At 69.2% G+C, this 21,036-nt stretch overlaps 1 protein-coding gene across 1 annotated transcript in view; it reads right to left on the reverse strand.

Annotated features, from left to right (window-relative positions):
* Positions 1-21,036, reverse strand: part of LOC120394854 (laminin subunit beta-2-like) — a 57,422-nt gene that overhangs the window by 10,572 nt on the left and 25,814 nt on the right. Inside the window, 14 exon segments of the mRNA XM_039519018.1 lie at positions 873-1,114; positions 1,232-1,416; positions 1,775-2,153; positions 3,921-4,017; positions 4,204-4,418; positions 5,080-5,304; positions 6,603-6,766; positions 7,549-7,780; positions 10,529-10,672; positions 11,676-11,868; positions 14,461-14,581; positions 14,995-15,116; positions 20,597-20,666; positions 20,668-20,753. Coding sequence (XP_039374952.1) covers positions 873-1,114; positions 1,232-1,416; positions 1,775-2,153; positions 3,921-4,017; positions 4,204-4,418; positions 5,080-5,304; positions 6,603-6,766; positions 7,549-7,780; positions 10,529-10,672; positions 11,676-11,868; positions 14,461-14,581; positions 14,995-15,116; positions 20,597-20,666; positions 20,668-20,753 — 2,475 coding nt within the window.

Here is a 21,036-nt window from a genome sequence, read left to right on the forward strand (position 1 = left end):
TCCGGCCTCTCCTCCCCAGGGCACCAGCCCGACCCCCATCCAGAGACCTGCCCCCACCCGGCCTCTCCTCCCCAGGGGCCCAGCCCGACCCCCATCCAGAGACCTGCCGCCCCCCGGCCTCTCCTCCCCAGGGGCCCAGCCTGATCCCCATCCAGAGACCTGCCCCCCCCCGGCCTCTACTCCCCAGGGGCCCAGCCCGACCCCCATCCAGAGACCCGCCCCCACCTGGGGTCGTGACTCATGGGGGCGAGGGGTGCACAGCCCTAGGAAGCTGCGGGTCGGGGGTGCACTGCCCTGGCTCTGGCCCCTGCTGCAAGGGGGAGTCTCAGGGCTGGGGCAGGGGGTTGGGGCGCAGGAGGGGGTTCAGGGTGCTGACTCCAGGAGGGAGTTTGGATGCAGGAGGGGGCTCAGGGTTGGGGTGCAGGGTGCAGGCCCGGTGGAGCTTACCTCAGGCAGCTCCCTGGAAGTGGTGATATCTCCCTCTGGCTCCTAGGCGGAGGCACAGCCAGGAGGCTCTGCACACTGCCTCGCCCACAGGCACCACCCCTGCAGCTCCCATTGGCCGTGCTTCCTGGGCAATGGGCGCTGTGGAGCCAGCGCTTGGGGGCGGCGTGTGGACCCCCTGGCTGTCCCTGCACCTAGGAGCAGCAGGGACATGTCACCACTTCTGGGGAGCTGCACAGAGCTGGGTAGGGAGCCTGCTGGCCCCGCACCAACTGGACGCCTGGCAACCTTTCAATATCGGGACTAAGGGCGTCCTGATCATTCATCGGTCGGGACGCAGGACGAGGAGTTAAATATCGGGACATCTGGTGACCCTACTCCCGGCCCTGCCCATCCGGACTCTCCCAGCCCCGCCCCACCCTGCTCACCCTCTCGTTGAGCCTGGAGACGCTGAGCGCAGCCGCCCGTTTCTGGGCCTCCCGCAGCGAACTCCTCTGTGCTGACAGGGTCCTGCGGAAGGCGCCGCCAGTGTCGTGCAGCAGCTCCTCCGCGGCCTGCCGTGTGCGCTGGGCCTGGCCCACTGGGCTGGCTGGCCCCTGCACCGAGGCACTGGCCCGCTGCGCCGCCTGCGCAGAGATCTCAGAGTAGGCCTGGATGCTCCAGTAGGACTCTGCCAGGGCACAGGAGCAGGGCATCAGGCCGGGCCGTGCGGCCAGGGAGACGTGGCTGCCCCACGTGGGGGCTGGGCAGTTAGGGAGGGGCTCTCGTGGGGACTCTGCCCCCTTACCCCAAAAGCTGGCCTCTTTCCAGTCTGCCAGCTGCTCCTGCTGGCGGGAGAGGGTGCGGTTCAGCTCCTGCAGCTCCCTGCTCAGGTTGGCCAGGCGGCCTCTCTGCTCCGCGTCCGCCCCAGCCAGCCCGTCCAGGCGCCCCTCCGCAGCCTGCAGCTGCTTCCAGACCTCGTCCATGTCCTCCCTACGGGCACAGCTCGGAGTGGGCACAGGGCGGGACCTGCCCCCCACCCTGTCCCAGGGCCCAGGCCCAGCGACCAGGCCCTTCTCCCCAGCACACCGGCGGGCGCATGGGCGCAGGAGATGGACGTCCGCAGGGCTGGCCAGCCTTGCCAGTGGGGCTCAGCCCTGCACCCACACAGGGCCTCCGTCTCCTTGGCCTCTGCTGGGCCTGCTCGCGAGGGACCAGCCATGCCAGCTGGGGCAGCAACATGGGCATCTGCCCCCAGCCCAGCTGGAGGGGAGGACCGGGCCGGTCTCGCCGGGTGCTCAGGGTGAGGGGTCCATCACCCAGCCCCTCCCCGCCGGTGCTGCCCCCTTGCCTGGTGTCGTCCAGCCGGCGGCCCAGGTGGCGCAGGATGGGGGCGCCCTGGCTGCTGCCGTCCCCGACCAGCTGCTCCGTGCGCCTCAGCTTGCTTTCCAGGTCCTGCAGGCGGCTGTTGCTGAGCTCGGGCCCAGGGCCTCCCTCCTGCAGCGCCCGCGCCTGCTCCTGCAGCTGGCGCAGCCGGTCGTGCAGCCGGGCCAGGGCCAGGTCCCACTGGGCGAAGCAGGGCGGGCAGCGGTCGCAGCGGGGGAAGTTGTCCTGGAAGCCGCGGAGGCAGCGGTCGCAGCGCTGCCCGGTGAAGCCGGGCTGGCAGGCACAGTGCCCGCTGAGACGCTCACACTGCAGGCTCTCCGCCCCGGCCGGGTCACACGCACAGGCTGCCGGAGCAAAGGGGGCACGTCACAGCCCAGCCGCCTGCCAGAGTCTGCACACAGCCTGGCACGCCCGCTGCTGACCCCTCCCCAGCCGCGCCCCCCGCACAGCTCCCACAATGCAGCGAAGCCCCACGCCTTTCTCTGGGGGGCAGGGGGCTCGGCAAGGGCTGAGTAAAGCAGCCTGCCCAGTGTGGGGGACCCCCATGGTTCGCTCCCCACCCCTCTCCGGCTCACCCCCACCCTCCGGGCTTGCCTCCCACCCCCCTCTGGCTCACCCCCACCCCCCTCGGCTCGCCCCCCCCAAGCTCACCCCCCACTCCTCTCCGGCTCGCCCCTCATCCCCCCGGGCTCACCCCAACCCCTTCCAACTCGCCCCAGCCCCGGGCTCGCCCCGCCCACGTTCACCTCCCACCCCTCTGGCTCACCCCCACCCCCTCGGCTCGCCCCCAAGCTCACCCCCACTGCTCTCGGCTCACCCCTCATCCCCGTCCAACTTGCCCCCACACCACCGGGCTCGCCCCTCTCCCGGGCTCACCCCATACCCTTCCAACTCGCCCCCAGCCCCGGGCTCGCCCCCACGTTCACCTCCTACCCCCTCTGGCTCACCTCTCATCCCCCAGGCTCACCCCATCCTGCTCCAACTCGCCCCCATCCCCCTCCGGCTCACCTCCATCCCCCCGGGCTCACTCCCATCCCCTTCCAACTCACCCCCATCTCCCCTCCAGGCTTTCCCCCTACCCCTTCTTGGTCTAGCCCCTGTCCCCATCCCAGCTCTCCTCCCATCCCCTGTGCCTGCTGTGACGAAGTAGGGGGCGTTTCTTGGGGTTTCTGTGTTTTCCAGGGGGTTGCATGCAGGGGGGGTGGGACTCAGTGTCCCCGGGTGTTACGGGTTTAACGAGGGGAGGGGAGAGGGAGTTGTTGGTGCACAGGACCAGAGAGGGAACTTGGGACCCCGGCCCACGGCCTGGAGGATGGAGACCCCAGCGACTGGTGACCTGGTGACCCGGAGACCCAGCTCAGCCGGTTCTGGCCAGTGGGGGACAATGGGCTGCAGGGAGAGGACCCCGGTGACCTGACCAGCCGGTTCCAGCCAGAGGGGCCAGCGGGGGGCTGAGAGCAGAGGAGACCCAGGTCTGCCTGTTTACGACCCTGTTTCCCTGGAGAGAAGCCAATGGACAGAGGGGGCCTGGGGCCGGGGATATCGGAGCCCAGCTGGGGGCAGGGGGGCTCGGGGCTGGAGAGGGGGAGCAGGCAGAGCCCACCTGGCTGCAGGGGGACTGGGATGTGCTGGGCTGAGGGAGGCCAGGCCTGAGGCCCTGAGTGTTTCCTGTGCTGGGTTCAACGCTCACTAAACCCTCCTGTGTTACACGTTGGCTGAGAGTCACTGGGCGCTAGAGAATAGGGGGCATCAACCCCTTCGGGGGTGAGGAGGCCCCGGGGGTCCAGAGCAAGGGGACTCCCTGAGGGGCCCACGGCACAGACAGACGTGCTGAGGCTCAGAGAGGTGCGGCTCCAGGAGGAGGGGCCTGACCCCGAAAGAGAGCAGCCCCCCGAGAAGGGCTGTCGCCCTGAAAGGGGCACCCCCCACGGACCACACGGGGCCACGAGTGGGCCCGATCTGTGAGTCTGTGACACCCCACTCCTGGCTTGCTCCCCCCACTCCCCTCCAGCTCACCACTCCACACTCCACTCCAGACTTTCCCCCCGCCCCGGATTTGCACTCCAGGTCTCTGCTCACAGACCCCCCCTCTCCCCCCCGCTCACACTCACCCCAGCACTCCCGCTCTGGCTCGCCCCAGTGGTTCTCCTGGCAGTCGGCGCAGGTGCGGCCCCCGAAGCCCGGCCGGCACGGGCACTGCCCTGTGAACTGGGGGGCAAAGCAGACACTGAGGTGGAGCAGAGGGAGCCCGGGCACCCCCAGATGCAGGCCTCCCTGGGCTGTGCACAACCCAATGTGCATGCAGTGCCCAGCTCGCCTACCCGGGGCCGAGCACCAGGCCCTGCCGGACGCCGGGCAGCACCCAGCCCCTGCTCCCTGGCACGGGGCACTCACCATGTTGCAGCTCTGCTGCAGGGAGTGGGCCGGGTGGCAGCTGCAGGGCTCGCAGCCCTGCTCCCCACCAAAGCTCCAGAAGCCAGGGGCGCACTGGTCACAGTTCCTGCCCACCACGTGGCTGCGGCAGGGGCAGCTGCCCGTGAGCCGGTCGCAGGAGCAGGTGCCAGAGGCGCAGTGAGCGGGCAACGTGCCCAGCTGGTTACAGGTGCAGCCTGGGAACAGCAACAGAAGGACTGGAGGAGCGGGGGGGCAGGGTTCAGCCCCCCCGTCTCCCCACAGATACCCACAACCCTAGGGCACTGCCCTGCTGCCCCCGGGCACCTCCATCTCCCACACTCAGGAACAGGGTCAAGCTGGGTCCTCTCCCCACAGGCCTTCGCAGTGCCAGGGCCTGGGACACCAGGCGCTGGCACCCCAGCCCGTTCCCTGTAATGTGATGCCAGACCCAGCCCTGCCCCTCCCCACAGCCCCACCCCACAGTGCCAGGCCCAGCCCCCATCCCCCATCCCCACTCCCCCAGTGCCAGGCCACCCCCCCACTCCCCCAGCCCCACTACCCAACTGCCAGGATGTGCCCCGACTCCCCAGCCCCACTCCCAGTCGCAGGCCCGCCTCATCCCCAGCCCCACTCCCCAGTGCCAGGCCACCCCACTCCCCATCCCACAGTGCCAGGCCCAGCCCCAGCCCCACTACCCAACTGCCAGGATGTGCCCCGACTCCCCAGCCCCACTCCCCAGTGCCAGGCCACCCCACTCCCCAGCCCCACTCCCCAGTGCCAGGCCACCCCACTCCCCAGCCCCAGTGCCAGGCCCTGCCCCACTCCCCCAGCCCCACTCCCCCAGTGCCAGGCCGCGCCCCTGCCCGCCCCGCTCACGTCGGCAGCTGCGTTGCAGGGCGTTGCCGTGGTAGCCGGGCTGGCAGTGCGCGCAGCGGGGCCCAGCCGTGTGGTGCAGGCAGCGCAGGCACTGCCCGCTGTGGGGGTGGCAGGCCAAGGGGTCGCTGGGGTCGATGTTGTTGTTGCACTGGCAGGGCCGGCAGCCCCCGCCCTCCTGCTGTGGGGCCCCGAAGTAGCCGGGGGAGCAGCGGTCGCAGCGCGGGCCTGGCAGCGACAGCAGGAGACACTCATGGGCTGCTGGGTGATCCCCGGAGAAACGCCCCAGCCCCGGCCCGCGGGGAGCGTGCAGCCCAGCCCAGCCTCAGGGACCAGGAACGCGCCCGGAGCCCTGCGGGCCTGGCGCAATGCACACGTCCCTGGGACGGCTGCCCAGTCCCCATGGCCAGCACGGAGCCCTGTCCCGCCGTGGCACCGCATGGGGCTAGGGGCAGCTACGGAGCCGATCTGCCCCACGTCGCCAGCCCTTCCCGCTGCATCCCCGACACCCCACGGGGAGGGGCTGGGGCTGAGCGCGGCGGGGGCGGGAGGCTGGGTTTGGTTTTCTAAAGGAAAAGGGTAAACCCTGAACTCCCTGCCCCACCCCCGCCCTCCCTGCCGCCCAGCAGGAGCCCCCCCGCCCACCGCCCTCCCTGCCGCCCAGCAGGACCCCACGCCCACCCCGCCCTCCCTGCCGCCCAGCAGGACCCCACGCCCACCCCGCCCTCCCTGCCGCCCAGCGGGACCCCGCCCACCCCCGCCCTCCCTGCCGCCCAGCGGGACCCCCCGCCCCACCCCCGCCCTCCCTGCCGCCCAGCGGGAGCCCCCGCCCCACCCCCGCCCTCCCTGCGGCCCAGCTGGAGCCCCCGCCCCACCCCCGCCCTCCCTGCTGCCCAGCGGGAGCCCCGCCCACCCCGCCTCCCTGCTGCCCAGCGAGCCCCGCCCCACCCCGCCCTCCCTGCTGCCCAGCGGGAGCCCCGCCCACCCCGCCCTCCCTGCTGCCCAGCGGGAGCCCCGCCCCACCCCGCCCTCCCTGCTGCCCAGCGGGAGCCCGCCCCACCTGCCGTGACAGGCTGGCACAGCGCCCAGCCCGCAGCTGGGGTAGTGCCAGCAGCAGACACTGCAATTCCAGTGGGGCAGGCCGTGGTGGGAGGCTCTCTGTGCCTGCAGCCCCTGGGAGCTGGGGGAGGCCCTGGAGCCCTGGGCTGGGCCCAGAGAGCAGTTGGAGGGAGCCAGGCCCTTCTCTTTCCCCTCCCCAGAGTTGTGGGTGCAGCGCAGGCCGGCTCCCTTCTCCCCCCGCGGCTCCAGCGCAGGGGCTGTGTCCTGAGTGCTCTGCCGGCAGCCGCCCGGCCGGGGGGTGCCCGGGGGCTCTGCAGAGGCTGAGCAGCATCTCAGGGGACAGACGGGAAAGGCCCTTGCGGAGCCGAGGGCCCCCCCGGCTCTGGCCCCCGCTGCCGCCGGCCCCACACCCTGGCTGAGGGGGCTGCCCCCTGCTCCCCGTGCGGCCCCCCCTTACCCCCGCTCACCTGTATAGCCTGGTGCACACACACAGACGATTTGATTGGTCTCCTTGTCGGCGTGGCAGGAGTTGCCATGGTAATGTCGAGTCCCAGGGTACCCAGGGCAGGGGCAGGGCCGGCACTGCTGCCCGGAGCCCAGCACCGGGTCGCCATAGTAACCCTCCAAGCACCTGCCCACAGCACAGAGAGAGAGAAACCACCTAGCGACCCCCCCGCCTGTGCCCCCCATTCCCACCGCCAGCCCCCGCTGACCCCAGCCCCCGCCAACACCCCCAGCCAGTCCCCACCGCTGCCCCCATTCCCACTGCCAGCCCCGCTGACCCCAGCCCCCGCCAACACCCCCCCAGCCAGTCCCCCACCGCTGCCCCCCATTCCCATGGCTAACCCCCCATCGCTGCCGACCTCTGGCCAGGCCCCCGCGTCTGCCCCCCGTCCCCACCGCCAGCCCCCGCCAGTCCCCACCGCTGCCCTCATTCCCACCACCAGCCCCCGCTGACCCCAGCCCCCGCCAACACCCCCAGCCAGTCCCCACCGCTGCCCCCATTCCCATGGCTAACCCCATCGCTGCCGACCTCTGGCCAGGCCCCGCCTCTGCCCGCCGTCCCCACCGCCAGCCCCCAGCCAGTCCCCACCGCTGCCCCACATTCCCATGGCTAACCCCATCGCTGCCGACCTCTGGCCAGGCCCCGCCTCTGCCCCTGTCCCCACCGCCAGCCCCCAGCCAGTCCCCACTGCTGCCCCCATTCCCACGGCCAACCCCATCCCCTGGCCAGCCCCTCCACTATCCCCTGGCCAACCCCCGCCGCCCCCCATATCGATGGCCAGGGCCCCCACCGCTGATCCTCGTCCCCACGGCCAGCCCTCCCTCCCCCACACTCTGGCTGTCCCCCATTGCGTCTTCACCACCCATCCCTCAACAGCTGTGCCCCGCCCCATGGGCCCACACACCCACCTCTCACAGTGGCGCCCCGTGGTGGTGTCACGGCACTGCTGGCAGGCCCCAGTGTGGGCGTCGCACTCCTCCGAGTGCCCGTTGCACTGGCAGGGCCGGCAGGCCGGAAAGCCCCACTGGCCCGGCAAGCACTGGTCACACTGGCGCCCCATGGCACCATGCTGGCATCGGCACTGCCCACTCACGGGGTCGCAGAGCTTGGAGACCGAGCCCTCGGGGGAGCAGGCACAGCCTGTGGGACAGGCGGGTGGGGCGTCACCCAGCTGGGCAGACAGACGGACAGCAAGCATGCCCAGAGCACCACCGGGCCCGATGCTTGGAGCGTTACTGTGACAAAGTGGGGATGTTTACAATATTTTTATGAATCCTTTGTCTGCCTCAGTTTCCCTGGAGGAAGAGCAAGACCCCGAAAGGCTCTGATACACCACAGGGGTTCCTCCTAGAGACCTCCAAAGGTGGGGGTGTAGCCCAGATCCTGTGGGTCTGCGACAGTCACTGTGGGATGAAGTGGGGGATTTGCTTGTGTTTTCCTTGGTTTTCCTTTGCATGCCAAGGGGGTGGGACTCAGTGTCCCCGGGTGTTACGGGTTTAACGAGGGGAGGGGAGAGGGAGTTGTTGGTGCACAGGACCAGAGAGGGAACTTGGGACCCCGGCCCACGGCCTGGAGGATGGAGACCCCAGTGACTGGTGACCTGGTGACCCGGAGACCCAGCTCAGCTGGTACTGGCCAGTGGGGGACAATGGGCTGCAGGGAGAGGACCCCGGTGACCTGACCAGCCGGCTCCAGCCAGAGGGGCCAGAGGACAGAAGAGGGGAGAGGAGGCCCAGGTGTGACGAAGTGGGACTGTTCGCACTGGGGGCTGGGTACAGTTCCTAAGTATCTAGCAGCAAAAGGCCATGCAGCAAATGCCTGACACTCTGTCTCCTAGCAACTGATGGCCGGGCCCCTCCCTGCAAAGGTGCATCTAAAGGTGTTGGAGACAAAGGGGTCAGGTGACCTCCTGGCCCGGGAAAGAAGCTGAGCAGAGGGGAGGGGCCGGAGGGGGTTGGGCAGACTGGAGTTGGCTGGAGAAGAGAGGGGAAGCAGGGAGACCGGGCTCTGATCCCCGGGGGGGGGCTGTGAGGCCCCAAAATGGACCTAACCGGGGGGATCCGGTTATCTGTGCCTGCAAGACCTGTGCTGGACTGTGTTCCTGTCGTCTAAATAAACCTTCTGCTTTACTGGCTGGCTGAGAGTCCTGGTGAATCAGCAGGGAGCCCGGGGGTGCAGGGCCTGAATCCCCCACACTCCGTGACCCTGTGTCCCTGGAGAGAAGCCAATGGACAGAGGGGGCCTGGGGCCGGGGATATCGGAGCCCAGCTGGGGGCAGGGGGGCTCTGGGCTGGAGAGGGGGAGCAGGCAGAGCCCCCCTGGCTGCAGGGGGACTGGGATGTGCTGGGCTGAGGGAGGCCAGGCCTGAGGCCCTGAGTGTTTCCTGTGCTGGGTTCAACGCTCACTAAACCCTCCTGTGTTACGCTGGCTGAGAGTCACTGGGGGCTAGAGAACAGGGGGCATCGTCCCCTTCGGGGGTGAGGAGGCCCCGGGGGCCCAGAGCGCGTAGACTCCCTGGGGGGGGGGGCACGGCAGAGACAGACGTGCTGAGGCTCAGAGAGGTGCGGCTCCAGGAGGTGGAGGGGCCTGACCCCGAGAGAGAGTGGACCCCCGAGAAGGGCTGTCGCACTGAAAGGGGCACCCCCCATGGACCACACGGGGCCACGAGTGGGCCCGATCTGTGAGTCCGTGGCACCCTGTCCTGGGCAGTGGGCTTTCCCCATCTCCTACCCTCCACTGCGACGGGTCGGACAGCTGGGACAGCTGGGCGGAGAGGTAGGGGAGTCTACATCCCTCTGGGGCCTTGGAGTCCCTATTGTCTCCCCATGCCCGCACCCCACCCCTGCCCCAGCCCGGATCCCCTCCTGCACCCCAAACCTCTCATCCCGGCCCCACCCCTGCCCCTGCCGGATCCCCTCCTGCACCCCAAACCTCTCATCCCGCCCACCCCTGCCCCAGCCCGGATCCCTCTCCTGCACCCCAAACCTCTCATCCCGGCCCACCCCTGCCCCAGCCCGGATCCCCTCCTGCACCCCAAACCTCTCATCCCGGCCCCACCCCTGCCCCTGCCTGCATCCCCTCCTGCACCCCAAACCTCTCATCCCGGCCCCCACCCCTGCCCCAGCCCGGATCCCCTCCTGCACCCCAAACCTCTCATCCCGGCCCCACCCCTGCCCCTGCCCGCATCCCCTCCTGCACCCCAAACCTCTCATCCCCAGCCCCACCCCCTGCCCCTGCCCGCATCCCCTCCTGCACCCCAAATCTCTCATCCCCGACCCCACCCCTGCCCCAGCCCGGATCCCCTCCTGCACCCCAAACCTCATCCCGGCCCCACCCCTGCCCCTGCCTGCATCCCCTCCTGCACCCCAAACCTCTCATCCCGGCCCCACCCCTGCCCGCATCCCCTCCTGCACCCCAAACCTCTCATCCCGGCCCCACCCCTGCCCGCATCCCCTCCTGCACCCCAAACCTCTCATCCCCGGCCCCACCCCCCTGCCCGCATCCCCCTCCTGCACCCCAAACCTCTCATCCCCGGCCCCACCCCCCTGCCCCAGCCCAGTGAAAGTGACGGAGGGTGGGGGAGAGGGAGCAATGGGGGGGAATAGTGAGCGGGGGTGGCCTCAGAGAAGGGGCGGCCGGGGCAAGGTGTTTGCTCAGTTTTGTTTGGCTAGAAAGTTGGCAGCCCCACAAGGCAGCTGCAGCTCCAGCCCAGCAGAGAACGGGGCCCGGCCTTGGGGAGGGCTGCAGTCGCAGGCAGCTCGGGGCACGGCCCTTTGGCACATCCCCCCAGGGGAGCACCCGGTGGGGTGAATGGGGAGAGGTCCCTGGGGCGGGCAGCACCATGGCAGTCACCAGGGCAGACAGACAGACACACACACAGGTACTCACGGCTGCAGCCGGAGGGCCCAAAGCCATAGGTGCCTGGCGCACAGTGGTCACAGCGCCGGCCGATCACGTGGGGTTTGCACGTGCACTGCCCACCCACCGGCTGGCACACGCTGCTGGTAGAGCCTTGGAGGTCGCACTGGCAGGCTGAGGAGGGAGGGGCATTAGTGGTGCTCATGGGGAAACTGAGGCACGGGGTGGGGCCTCCCCTTGGCACACACAAGACTAGAACTCAGGAGCTCATGGAGGAGCATTAGCTGCCATTTGCCCCACTCCGACCCACCAGCAAGAGCTGCCCCCCAGAGTCCCAGCCCAGGGAGCCCGCCCCTCCGACCAGAGCCCACCCAGTGCCAGTGGTGCGGGAACAGTTTTTGGAGTGGGGGTGCTGAGCTGCACCCCTCTTACCCCGTCTGTGCCCCTCACCGCCCTCTAAACCTGGGGCCGGGAGCAGGGCCGTGGCTCCGGGAGAGGGGGACGCAGACAAGGGTAAGGCAGCAGAGCTGGGCCCAAAGCTAGGGGTGGATGTGGAGCCCTGGTGTGGGGCTGGCCGCCGGGATCCCTCATGCAGGGCCGGTGGTCGGGACCATGGGGCTGGAAGCAGAGCCCCTGGGCAGCAGGGGCCAATTGCCAGGACAGCGGGCGCAAAACCTGGGGGTCCTGCAGCATCCCCTGCATCCCTACTTCCCATGCCTATGCCCAGTGCCCCTCCCCCCACCAACACTCTCCCAGTGCCCCCCCCAGGCAGCACTCACCCAGTGCCCCTCCCCCCCAGCCAGCACTCACCCAGTGCCCTTCCCCCGGGCAGCACTCACCCAGTGCCCCTCTCCCCGGCCAGCACTCACCCAGTGCCCCCTCCCCCGGGCAGCACTCACCCAGTGCCCCTCCCCACCAACACTCTCCCAGTGCCCCCAGGCAGCACTCACCCAGTGCCCCTCCCCCAGCCAGCACTCACCCAGTGCCCCTCTCCCCGGGCAGCACTCACCCAGTGCCCCCAGGCAGCACTCACCCAGTGCCCCTCTCCCCGGGCAGCACTCACCCAGTGTGCCCCGGGCAGCACTCACCAGTGCCCCCTCCCGCCCGGGCAGCACTCACCCAGTGCCCTCCCGCCCGGGCAGCACTCACCCAGTGCTCTCCCCCGGGCAGCACTCACCCAGGGCCCCATCGTGCAGCAGGGCCGAGATGCTGCAGAGCAGGCGGGCACACATCTCGGCCAGCGCTGGCATGGTCGCCATGCGGAACGCCTCCTGGCACAGGTCGCGCTCCAGCTCCTCGCGGTGCTGCACCGCTGCCGGGTCGTGGCCATGGAAAGCCGGCAGCTCCAGCACTCGCGGCAGAAGAACGAGCTGGGAAGGGAGAAGCATGAGTGCAAACGTGGGGCCCAGCCTGTGAGGCACGGGCTGGGCAGGGCATGCGGTGGGGGGCAGCAGGCTGGGCCAGGCCAGCAATGTGGGGGGCAGGGAGCAGGACCGGCTGCACGGGGGGAGCGGGGGGGCACTGGACAGGCTGCACTGGGGGAGCGGGGGGGCACTGGACAGGCTGCACTGGGGGAGTGGGGGCACTGGACAGGCTGCACTGGGGGAGTGGGGCACTGGACAGGCTGCACGGGGGGCAGGGGCATTGGACAGACTGCACTGGGGAGCAGGGGCACTGGACAGGCTGCACTGGGGAGCGGGGGCACTGGACAGGCTGCACGGGGCGCAGGGGCACTGGACAGGCTGCTCGGGGGAGCGGGGGCACTGGACAGGCTGCACGGGGGCACAGGGGCATTGGACAGGCTGCACTGGGGAGCGGGGGCACTGGACAGGCTGCACTGGGGGCGGGGGCACTGGACAGGCTGCACTGGGGGAGTGGAGGGCACTGGCTGGCTGCACTGGGGGAGGGGGGGGCACTGGACAGGCTGCACTGGGGCGCAGGGGCACTGGACAGGCTGCACGGGGCACAGGGGGCACTGGACAGGCTGCACTGGGGCGCGGGGGCACTGGACAGGCTGCACGGGGGCACAGGGGGCACTGGACAGGCTGCACTGGGCGCAGGGGCACTGGACAGGCTGCATGGGGGCACAGGGGCACTGGACAGGCTGCACGGGGGCACAGGGGGGCACTGGACAGGCTGCACTGGGGGAGTGGGGGGCACTGGCTGGCTGCACGGGGGATCAGGGTGGCACTGGACAGGCTGCACTGGGGGACTGGAGGGCACTGGCTGGCTGCACGGGGGGAGTGGGGGGCACTGGACAGGCTGCACTGGGGCGCAGGGGGCCCTGGACAGGCTGCACGGGGGCACAGGGGGGCACTGGCTGGCTGCACTGGGGGAGTGGGGGGCACTGGACAGGCTGCACTGGGGCGCAGGGGGCACTGGACAGGCTGCACGGGGGCACAGGGGGGCACTGGACAGGCTGCACTGGGGCGCAGGGGGGCACTGGCTGGCTGGCTGAGAGTTATGTCTGACTGCGGAGTTGGGGTACAGGGCATGGTGGGGGCATGGCCAGGCCAGGTGCAGAAGGGACTGAATGGATGGGCAAGTGCAGTGGGGCTGGTTGTGCTGTGGGCACATGGGCCTGGTAGGACAAGGTGTCGGCTGGGCAGGGCCAGGCAGGGGTGCAGTGGGGCTGGTGTTTGGGGTTATGGGGAATGAGAGCCAGAAGGGGCACCCAGCAGTCCCGGAGCAGCCCCTGGGGCCCTCCCCACCTCAGCACACCATGGTCCTGCCAAGCGAGTGGCACGGTACCCGTGGGCGCCTGCCAGTGGGCGAGCAGTGTGGTACTTTCAGGCAGCAGATGCCAAGAGCCACCATGGCTAATATGGTGGTGTGACAAAGTGGAGATTTTCCCTTGTTATGTTGTATGTGAGTCTTACTGTTTTGCATGAATTGTGCGTGCCTCAGTTTCCCTGTGTATTGCACCAATGTCTGGGTGGTGGGACTAAGCGTGTGTGACTTGTGGGGGCTGCTCCAGCTGCCTGCAGGGATGCTATGGCCGCCCCTTCGTAACCTGAGACCCAGGAGGGGGATGCGACCAGGTGACTCTTGGCCGGGGAAGCGAAGTGAGACAAAGGCCGGAGGAGGAGCAACGGGCTGGGCAGGGGCCAGGCAGCTGGAAGGAGTCAGTCTGGGCTGGCTTGGGGCGCAGGGGGAGGGGCAGAGCCCTGGTTCTGGGCTCCCCTCCCCCCAAGATGGACTTGGCTGAAAGTCCCTGATTTCTGTGCTAACGAGCTCTGCCCTTCGCCGTGATCCTGTCGACTGATAAACCTGCTGTTTCCCCGGCTGCCTGAGAGTCCCGTCTGCCTGCGGAGTGGGGGGGCAGGACCCTCTGGCTGCCCCAGGACCCCGCCCGGGCGACTCGCTGGGGGAAGCACACGGTGGGGCAGGGGATGCTGGATGCTCCGAGCTCAGACCCAGGAAGGTGGAAGCTGTGGGAGCTTCTTGCTCTGGGGACCGTCTGCTCCGAGAGCGGAGGCTCCCCCAGAGTCCTGCCCGGCTCCGTAGGGAGCAGAGCCGGCATCGCCCGGGCCCCCGGGGCAGAGTCAGCATCGCCCGGGGCAGAGCCAGCATCGCCCACCGGCTTCGTAAAGAGCCGTGACAGGTGGCCGCTGGTGGAAAGTGACTTACGGCTCAGCCAGGGCACCAGCAGGTTCCCTGTCACATCCAGAGCTGGCCTGGCCCATGGCTCCAGCTGGCAGCGCCGTGGGGCACTGAGCAGCTGCTGGAAGGACACTCCCTGCTCTGCGAAGCCAGGCGACGTGGCTTCAGGCCTGGCCTGGCATCTCCCTGCCCAGCGCAGGAGGCAGCCGGCCCATGCCTGGCCCAGGGCAAAGTGGGTGCTGTGAGGCACCCGGAGAGGCCACGCGGGAGCTCCGGGGCCAGGACCTGGCGCCTCCCTGTGCAGCCACGGGGGGAGGGGGAGGCTGCTGAGGGCAGCTCCCGCCGGCCCCTGCCCTTACCGAGTCGATGAGGATGAAGGCAGCCGGGTGGCGCTGGGCCACGCCTGCCCGCTGGAGCCGCATGGCGACCTCGTACTGGTTCCTGGGCTCAAAGCAGAAAGGCCGGGACAGCAGGGCGTACCTGGGGGCAGGAGGGCGAGCTGTGTGGGTGGGCCGATGGGGCAAACAGTGGGGGCTGTGACACAGGGGGGCTCTGAGCTCAGCCCAGCGTGGGACAGGGCCCGGGGAGGGGGGGTGACCCCAGCCCAGCCTGGGACAGGGCCCGGGGGCGGTGGGGGGGTGAGCCCAGCCCAGCGTGGGACAGTTTGCCAGGCAGGGGCTCAGCTGGCACGGGCTGGGCTCGGCTGCGCAGGGCATGGCTGCGATCCCGGGGGTGTGCCCCCTTGGCGGCCTGGCTCCTAGCCCGGGCAGCAGCGGGTGAGGTGCTGCATTGCGACATTGGGCCGAGCAGCCTGGCAGCGAGGGCACTGGCACCGCCCGAGGGTCCCCAGGCAGGGGGAGCGGATCTGGCCAGGAGCCCCCGTCGGCTCTCACCTCTCGGTGTGTGGCAGGCTCTCCCTGTACCTCTGCTCCGAGGGCAGCACGTTCCCGCAGCGAGGGCTCGTGGGCAACGCCTGGGCACTGACGCTGACGCTGGCCTCCCAGTCCTCTGTGGACTGCAGGGAGAGGGGTTAGGGGGCGCCCCCCAGCTGGGTCCCCGAGGGCGGCAGCCTACGGCCCGACGGAGGGAGTGGGGGCACTGCCAGGGGGTGTGAAGAAGTAGGAAGCACAGACTGCCTGTGCGGGGGAGGGGAGAGCCAGAGGTTTAGGTGAGATGCAGGAATTCAAAGGGTGAGTGGAGCCTGGCCTGGGGGAGGGGAGGTGACACCTCTGGCCAGGGGAGACAAAGGAAGGAGGCGGAGGAGAGAGGAGGGGCCGGAGAGGACGGGGAGACGAAAGTGGGCTGGAGAAGAGAGAGGAGCAGGGAGACCGAGCTCTGATCCCCGGGGGGGGGGGCTGTGAGGCCCCCCAAGATGGACCGAACCGGGGGGATCTGGTTATCTGTGCCTGCAAGACCTGTGTTGGACTGTGTTCCTGTCGTCTAAATAAACCTTCTGCTTTACTGGATGGCTGAGAGTCCTGGTGAATCGTAGGGAGCACGGGGGTGAAGGCCCTGGGTCCCCCACACTCCGTGACAACTGGTGGCAGCGGTGGGATCGGCGGCACCCCGTGGACGGCGCTTCCTGCAGTAAGTGACTGGGGAGCAGGAAAACGAAGGGGCGATTCACTCCTGGGCGAGTGTGGCCAGAGAGCAGGACTTTGCAGTAACAGGGTCCCCGGGGATCACAGCGAGCGATCCCGGGGCGGAGGAGTCTGCAGCTCGACCCTGGCAGAGAGGGGGTGACCTCAAAGACTGGCACACGAGGGGTCCCCCTGGAACCCGTGGGGAGCGGCGAGCACCCCGGCCTGCGAGTGGCCAGCAGGAAGATGTATTCCCAGAAGCCCAAGTGGGAGCTGGTGGAGCTGTGCAAGCAGGGGGGGCTGCGCCATGGGAAGCTCACCAAGGCTCAGCTGATTGCCCGGCTGGAGGAGAGAGATCGCAGGAATGCACCGGTCCCTGTCTCTGAGGGAAGCAGCCGGGCAGATGCAGCGCAGGCACCAGTGTCTGTACCCGCTGGGAGTGGCCAGTCGGCGGATGAGGGCTCCTCGAGACCCCCCACCCCTAGGCCTAGGGGGAGGAGGAGCCCAGCTACGGAGGGCACCGTGACCCCCCCGGCCAGCAGGGGATCATCCCGGCGACGCTCGGCCTCCGTGGAACTCAGGCGGCTGGAGTTGGAGAGAGAGATCAAACGGATGGAGATGGAGGAGCGTAAGGAGCTGAGGGCATATGAGGAAAGACAAAGCCAACGTGAATTTGAGGACAGGGAGAAGCAGCGCAACCATGAGCTGGCCATGGCCCAGCAGAACAACAGTAAGACCCCGGCTGCGGAGAGTGAGGGGGGGCCCAAGCCTACAAAGAGCTTCGATACGAACTTCCTGGCCCCGCGTAAGGAGGGGGAGGACATAGACACCTTCCTGACGGCCTTTGAGAACGCCTGCGCGCTGCACCAGGTTGACCCCGCAGACAGGATCCGGCGCCTCACCCCCTTACTGGACTCCACCGCCGTGGAGGTGTACAGCCGAATGAAAGGGGAGGAGGCGCGGGACTACAACCTGTTCAAAGAGGCCCTGCTCCGCGAGTTTGGGCTGACCCCGGAGATGTACCGGACGAGGTTCCGGAGTCAACGTAAGACCCGGGAGGTCACATACCTGCAACTGGTCAACCGGGCGCAGGGGTACGCCCGCAAGTGGACGGCTGGGGCCCAAACCAGAGAGGACCTGCTTGACCTAGTCGTACTGGAGCACCTGTATGCGCAGTGCCCGTCTGACCTGAAGCAGTGGCTGATGGACCGGAAGCCGGAGAACCCGCAGCATGCAGGCCGGCTGGCCGACCAATACATGGACAGTCGGGCGGGGGATGGCAGGGAGGAGTCTCGAAGGAGCAGATCTGCCTCAACGCAGAGAGAGAGTCACCATGGGACCTCCCAGAAGGAGCCGAGGGAGGGCCCCCACCAAAGGGAAGCATCTGGCGTCAGGTCCAGCCGTCCCCCTCGAGGGGACCCACGAGACATGGGCTGCTATCAATGTGGCCAACCGGGCCACGTACGGGCCCAGTGCCCCAAGCTCCGGGACAAACTGAGCAGACCAACCCCACACCAGGTCAACTTGGTAGCGACCCAGCCGGATGAGGGGCAGCAGTCGCACGAAAGGGGGGCGGGCCGCGTACCCCCTGCGAAGGAGGGAGGGGGGCCCCGGGTCGACCCCTCCGAGGGGCTGGATGCTCCCAGCCCTGAGTTTGGGGTTTACAGGGTGGGCACGGGACTACCCCTCCGGAGCGAGTGCCTTGTTCCCCTGGAGGTAGACGGGAAGGAGGTCACTGGGTACTGGGATACGGGCGCAGAGGTGACGCTGGCCCGGCCGCAGGTGGTGGGCTCAGATCGGATGGTGCCCAACACCTTCCTGAACCTGAGGGGTGTGATCGGGACCCCATTCAAGGTGCCTGTCGCGAGGGTACACCTGAAGTGGGGGGACAAGGAGGGCTTCAAGGACGTGGGGGTACACTCACATTTGCCCACGGAGGTGTTAATGGGGGGGGACCTCGAGGACTGGCCAAGTAACACCCAGGGTACCCTGTCCGTGAACCGTAGCCAGGGTCGACGCAGGGCTCTGCACCCTGACCCCGGGGAAAGTACTTTGGCCGAGACACCGGACCCTGACCCGGTAGGGAGGGAACGCCCAGGGACAGGGCTCAGAGAGGCTGTGGCCCCAGACCCAGCCAGTGAGAGAGAACAGATCCCCGCCCCTGCCCCAGCGGCTGAGTACCAGGCCGCGGTGCGGGGAGACCCCTCCTTGCGGAGGATAAGGGACCTGGCCAGCCTCGGGGGGGGACAGACCATGGGACGAGGTGGCCGGAAAAGGTTCCTGTGGGAGAAGGGGCTCCTGTACCGAGAATGGGCTCCCCCAGGGAAGACGGAGTTGGGGGGGATCAGGAGGCAGCTGGTGGTACCCCAGGAGTATCGCCACCAGCTGCTGTGCCGGGCCCATGACATTCCCCCCTCAGGGCACCAGGGAGCCTGGCGTACCCAGCAGCGGCTGCTGCAGAACTATTACTGGCCTGGGGTCTTTGCCCATGTCCGGCAGCACTGCCGCTCCTGTGACGTCTGCCAGAGGGAGAGGAAGGCCCGGGACAGGGGGGAGATGGCTGTAAGGCCCTCGCCCCGCCCTGGGGAGCCTGTCCGGAGGGGGGCCAGGGTCAGAAGGGCTCTGAACCGAGAGATCCCGAATCCCAGCCCCCCAGACTGGAACGTGGGGAGAAGGCCCCAGCCCAGGGTGCACCCCAGGGGTACTGGGGTGGGGAAAGGGCGCGGGCGGCATAAGGTTGTAGGTGGGTCCGAACTTCCCCGGGTCACTGGCTGGAGTGACCCCGCTCAGTTCAGTCTCGAAGGGGGGAGAGGTGTGAAGAAGTAGGAAGCACAGACTGCCTGTGCGGGGGAGGGGAGAGCCAGAGGTTTAGGTGAGATGCAGGAATTCAAAGGGTGAGTGGAGCCTGGCCTGGGGGAGGGGAGGTGACACCTCTGGCCAGGGGAGACAAAGGAAGGAGGCGGAGGAGAGAGGAGGGGCCGGAGAGGACGGGGAGACGAAAGTGGGCTGGAGAAGAGAGAGGAGCAGGGAGACCGAGCTCTGATCCCTGGGGCTGTGAGGCCCCCCAAGATGGACCGAACCGGGGGGATCTGGTTATCTGTGCCTGCAAGACCTGTGTTGGACTGTGTTCCTGTCGTCTAAATAAACCTTCTGCTTTACTGGATGGCTGAGAGTCCTGGTGAATCGTAGGGAGCACGGGGGTGAAGGCCCTGGGTCCCCCACACTCCGTGACAGGCAGGCTGACGGCTGACGTGGGGGGCAGGTGCTGGCAGGGGAGGGAGCCCTGGGCTGGGAGATGAACAGAGCCATCCTCGGGGCAGCCTGCTCCCGGCGTGGGCCCCTTGCCAGGGCAGCCGAGCTGGGCGCTGAGTGTGGACTCGGGGCTGGCCCCACGCCCGGGGAGCCCCTCCCCCAGCAGCCAGGCCTGCCAGGTGCCCAGCTTTGGACCTGGCCGGGTTCGGTCAGACGTACGACTGGACACCCGGAGCCAGTCCCCGCCGGCGGAGGGAGGCACCAGCCCCTGCTCAGCTAGGGCCGCCCCCTAGGCGGGCAGCAGCAGTTCCCCCCCTCCCGGAGCAGGGGGAGCCCAGCTGTGGGGAGGGCGGGGGAGGAAGGGGAGATGGAGACATCCACCAAGTGACAGAGGTGGGGCCTTGGGGGCGAAGAGGCAGAAAAGGGGCGGAGCCTGGGGAGAGGCGGGGCAGGGGGTGGGGCTGGGAGTTTGGTTACCAGCAATTCGAAGGTGGCAACCCCATGCCAGCCCCCTCCCCACCAGCCCCATGCCCAGCCCCCTCCCCACCAGCCCCACACACCAGGGGAGCCCGGCGCCCAGCCCCTCCCCATCAGCCCCATGCCCAGCCCCCTCCCCACCAGCCCCACACACCAGGGGAGCACGGCGCCCAGCCCCCTCCCCATCAGCCCCATGCTCAGCCCCCTCCCCACCAGCCCCACACACCAGGGGAGCCCGCGCCCAGCCCTCCCCACCAGCCCCACACACCAGGGGAGCCCGGCGTCCAGCCCTCCTCCCCCACCAGCCCCACACACCAGGGGAGCCCGCGCCCAGCCCCCTCCCCACCAGCCCCACACACCAGGGGAGCCCGGCGTCCAGCCCCCTCCCCACCAGCCCCACACACCAGGGGAGCCCGCGCCCAGCCCCCTCCCCACCAGCCCCACACACCAGGAGCCCGCGCCCAGCCCCCTCCCATCAGCCCCATGCCCAGCCCCCTCCCCACCAGCCCCACACACCAGGGAGCCCGGCGCCCAGCCCCCTCCCCATCAGCCCCATGCCCAGCCCCCTCCCCACCAGCCCCACACACCAGGGGAGCCCGGCGTCCAGCCCTCCCTCCCCACCAGCCCCACACACCAGGAGCCCGGCGTCCAGCCCTCCTCCCCACCAGCCCCACACACCAGGAGCCCGGCACCCAGCCCCCTCCCCATCAGCCCCATGCCCAGCCCCCACCAGACCCACACACCAGGGAGCCCGGCACCCAGCCCTCCTCTCCCCATCAGCCCCATGCCCAGCCCCCTCCCCACCAGCCCAACACACCAGGGGAGCCCAGCGCCCAGCCCCCTCCCCATCAGCCCCATGCCCAGCCCCCTCCCCACCAGACCCACACACCAGGGAGCCCGGCGCCCAGCCCCCTCCCCATCAGCCTCATGCCCAGCCCCCTCCCCACCAGCCCCACACACCAGGGGAGCCCGGCACCTGCCCCATCAGCCCCACACACCAGGAGCATGGCACCCAGCCCCCATCAGCCCCATGCCCAGCCCCCTCCCCACCAGCCCCACACACCAGGGAGCCCGGCGCCCAGCCCCCTCCCCATCAGCCCCACGTGCCCTGCAGGAGCTCGGCCATCCCCTCCCCTGTTGGCATCCCGCCCCGGGGCAGCCTGGTGCCCCTCCATGCCCCGCACACCTCGGGCTCGTAGCGGATCAGGATGTCGTACTCCATGGCGTAGGGGATGTTGCTGATGTGGAAGGACAGGCGCCCCATCCGCACGCCGGGCGAAGCCGGGCCCTGTCCATGTGATCATGTGACCCGCGTGCTCCCGGGACACCACTTCCACGTCGGGCTAGGGGGCAGAAACCTGGGTCAGTGACCTGCCCCTCCACTGCTGCCCTTTGCCCCCACCTCGCCCCATCCTTTCCCCCCCGCTACCCTCAGCCCATCCCTGTCCCCACCCCTCCACCGCTGCCCCGTGCCCCCACCTGCCCCCACCTCGCCCAATCCCTGCCCTACTCCCACTCCTGCTCCCTGCTATCCTCCCTTGTGTGACAAAATGGGAACTCTTTGTAGTGCTTTGTATTAATCTTTTGGGTGCCTCAGTTTCCCCGTACACCCTGCATTGCTGCCCA

Source organism: Mauremys reevesii, unplaced genomic scaffold (genome assembly GCF_016161935.1).
Source record: "Mauremys reevesii isolate NIE-2019 unplaced genomic scaffold, ASM1616193v1 Contig80, whole genome shotgun sequence".
In the NCBI taxonomy this organism is placed as follows: Eukaryota; Metazoa; Chordata; order Testudines; family Geoemydidae; genus Mauremys; species Mauremys reevesii.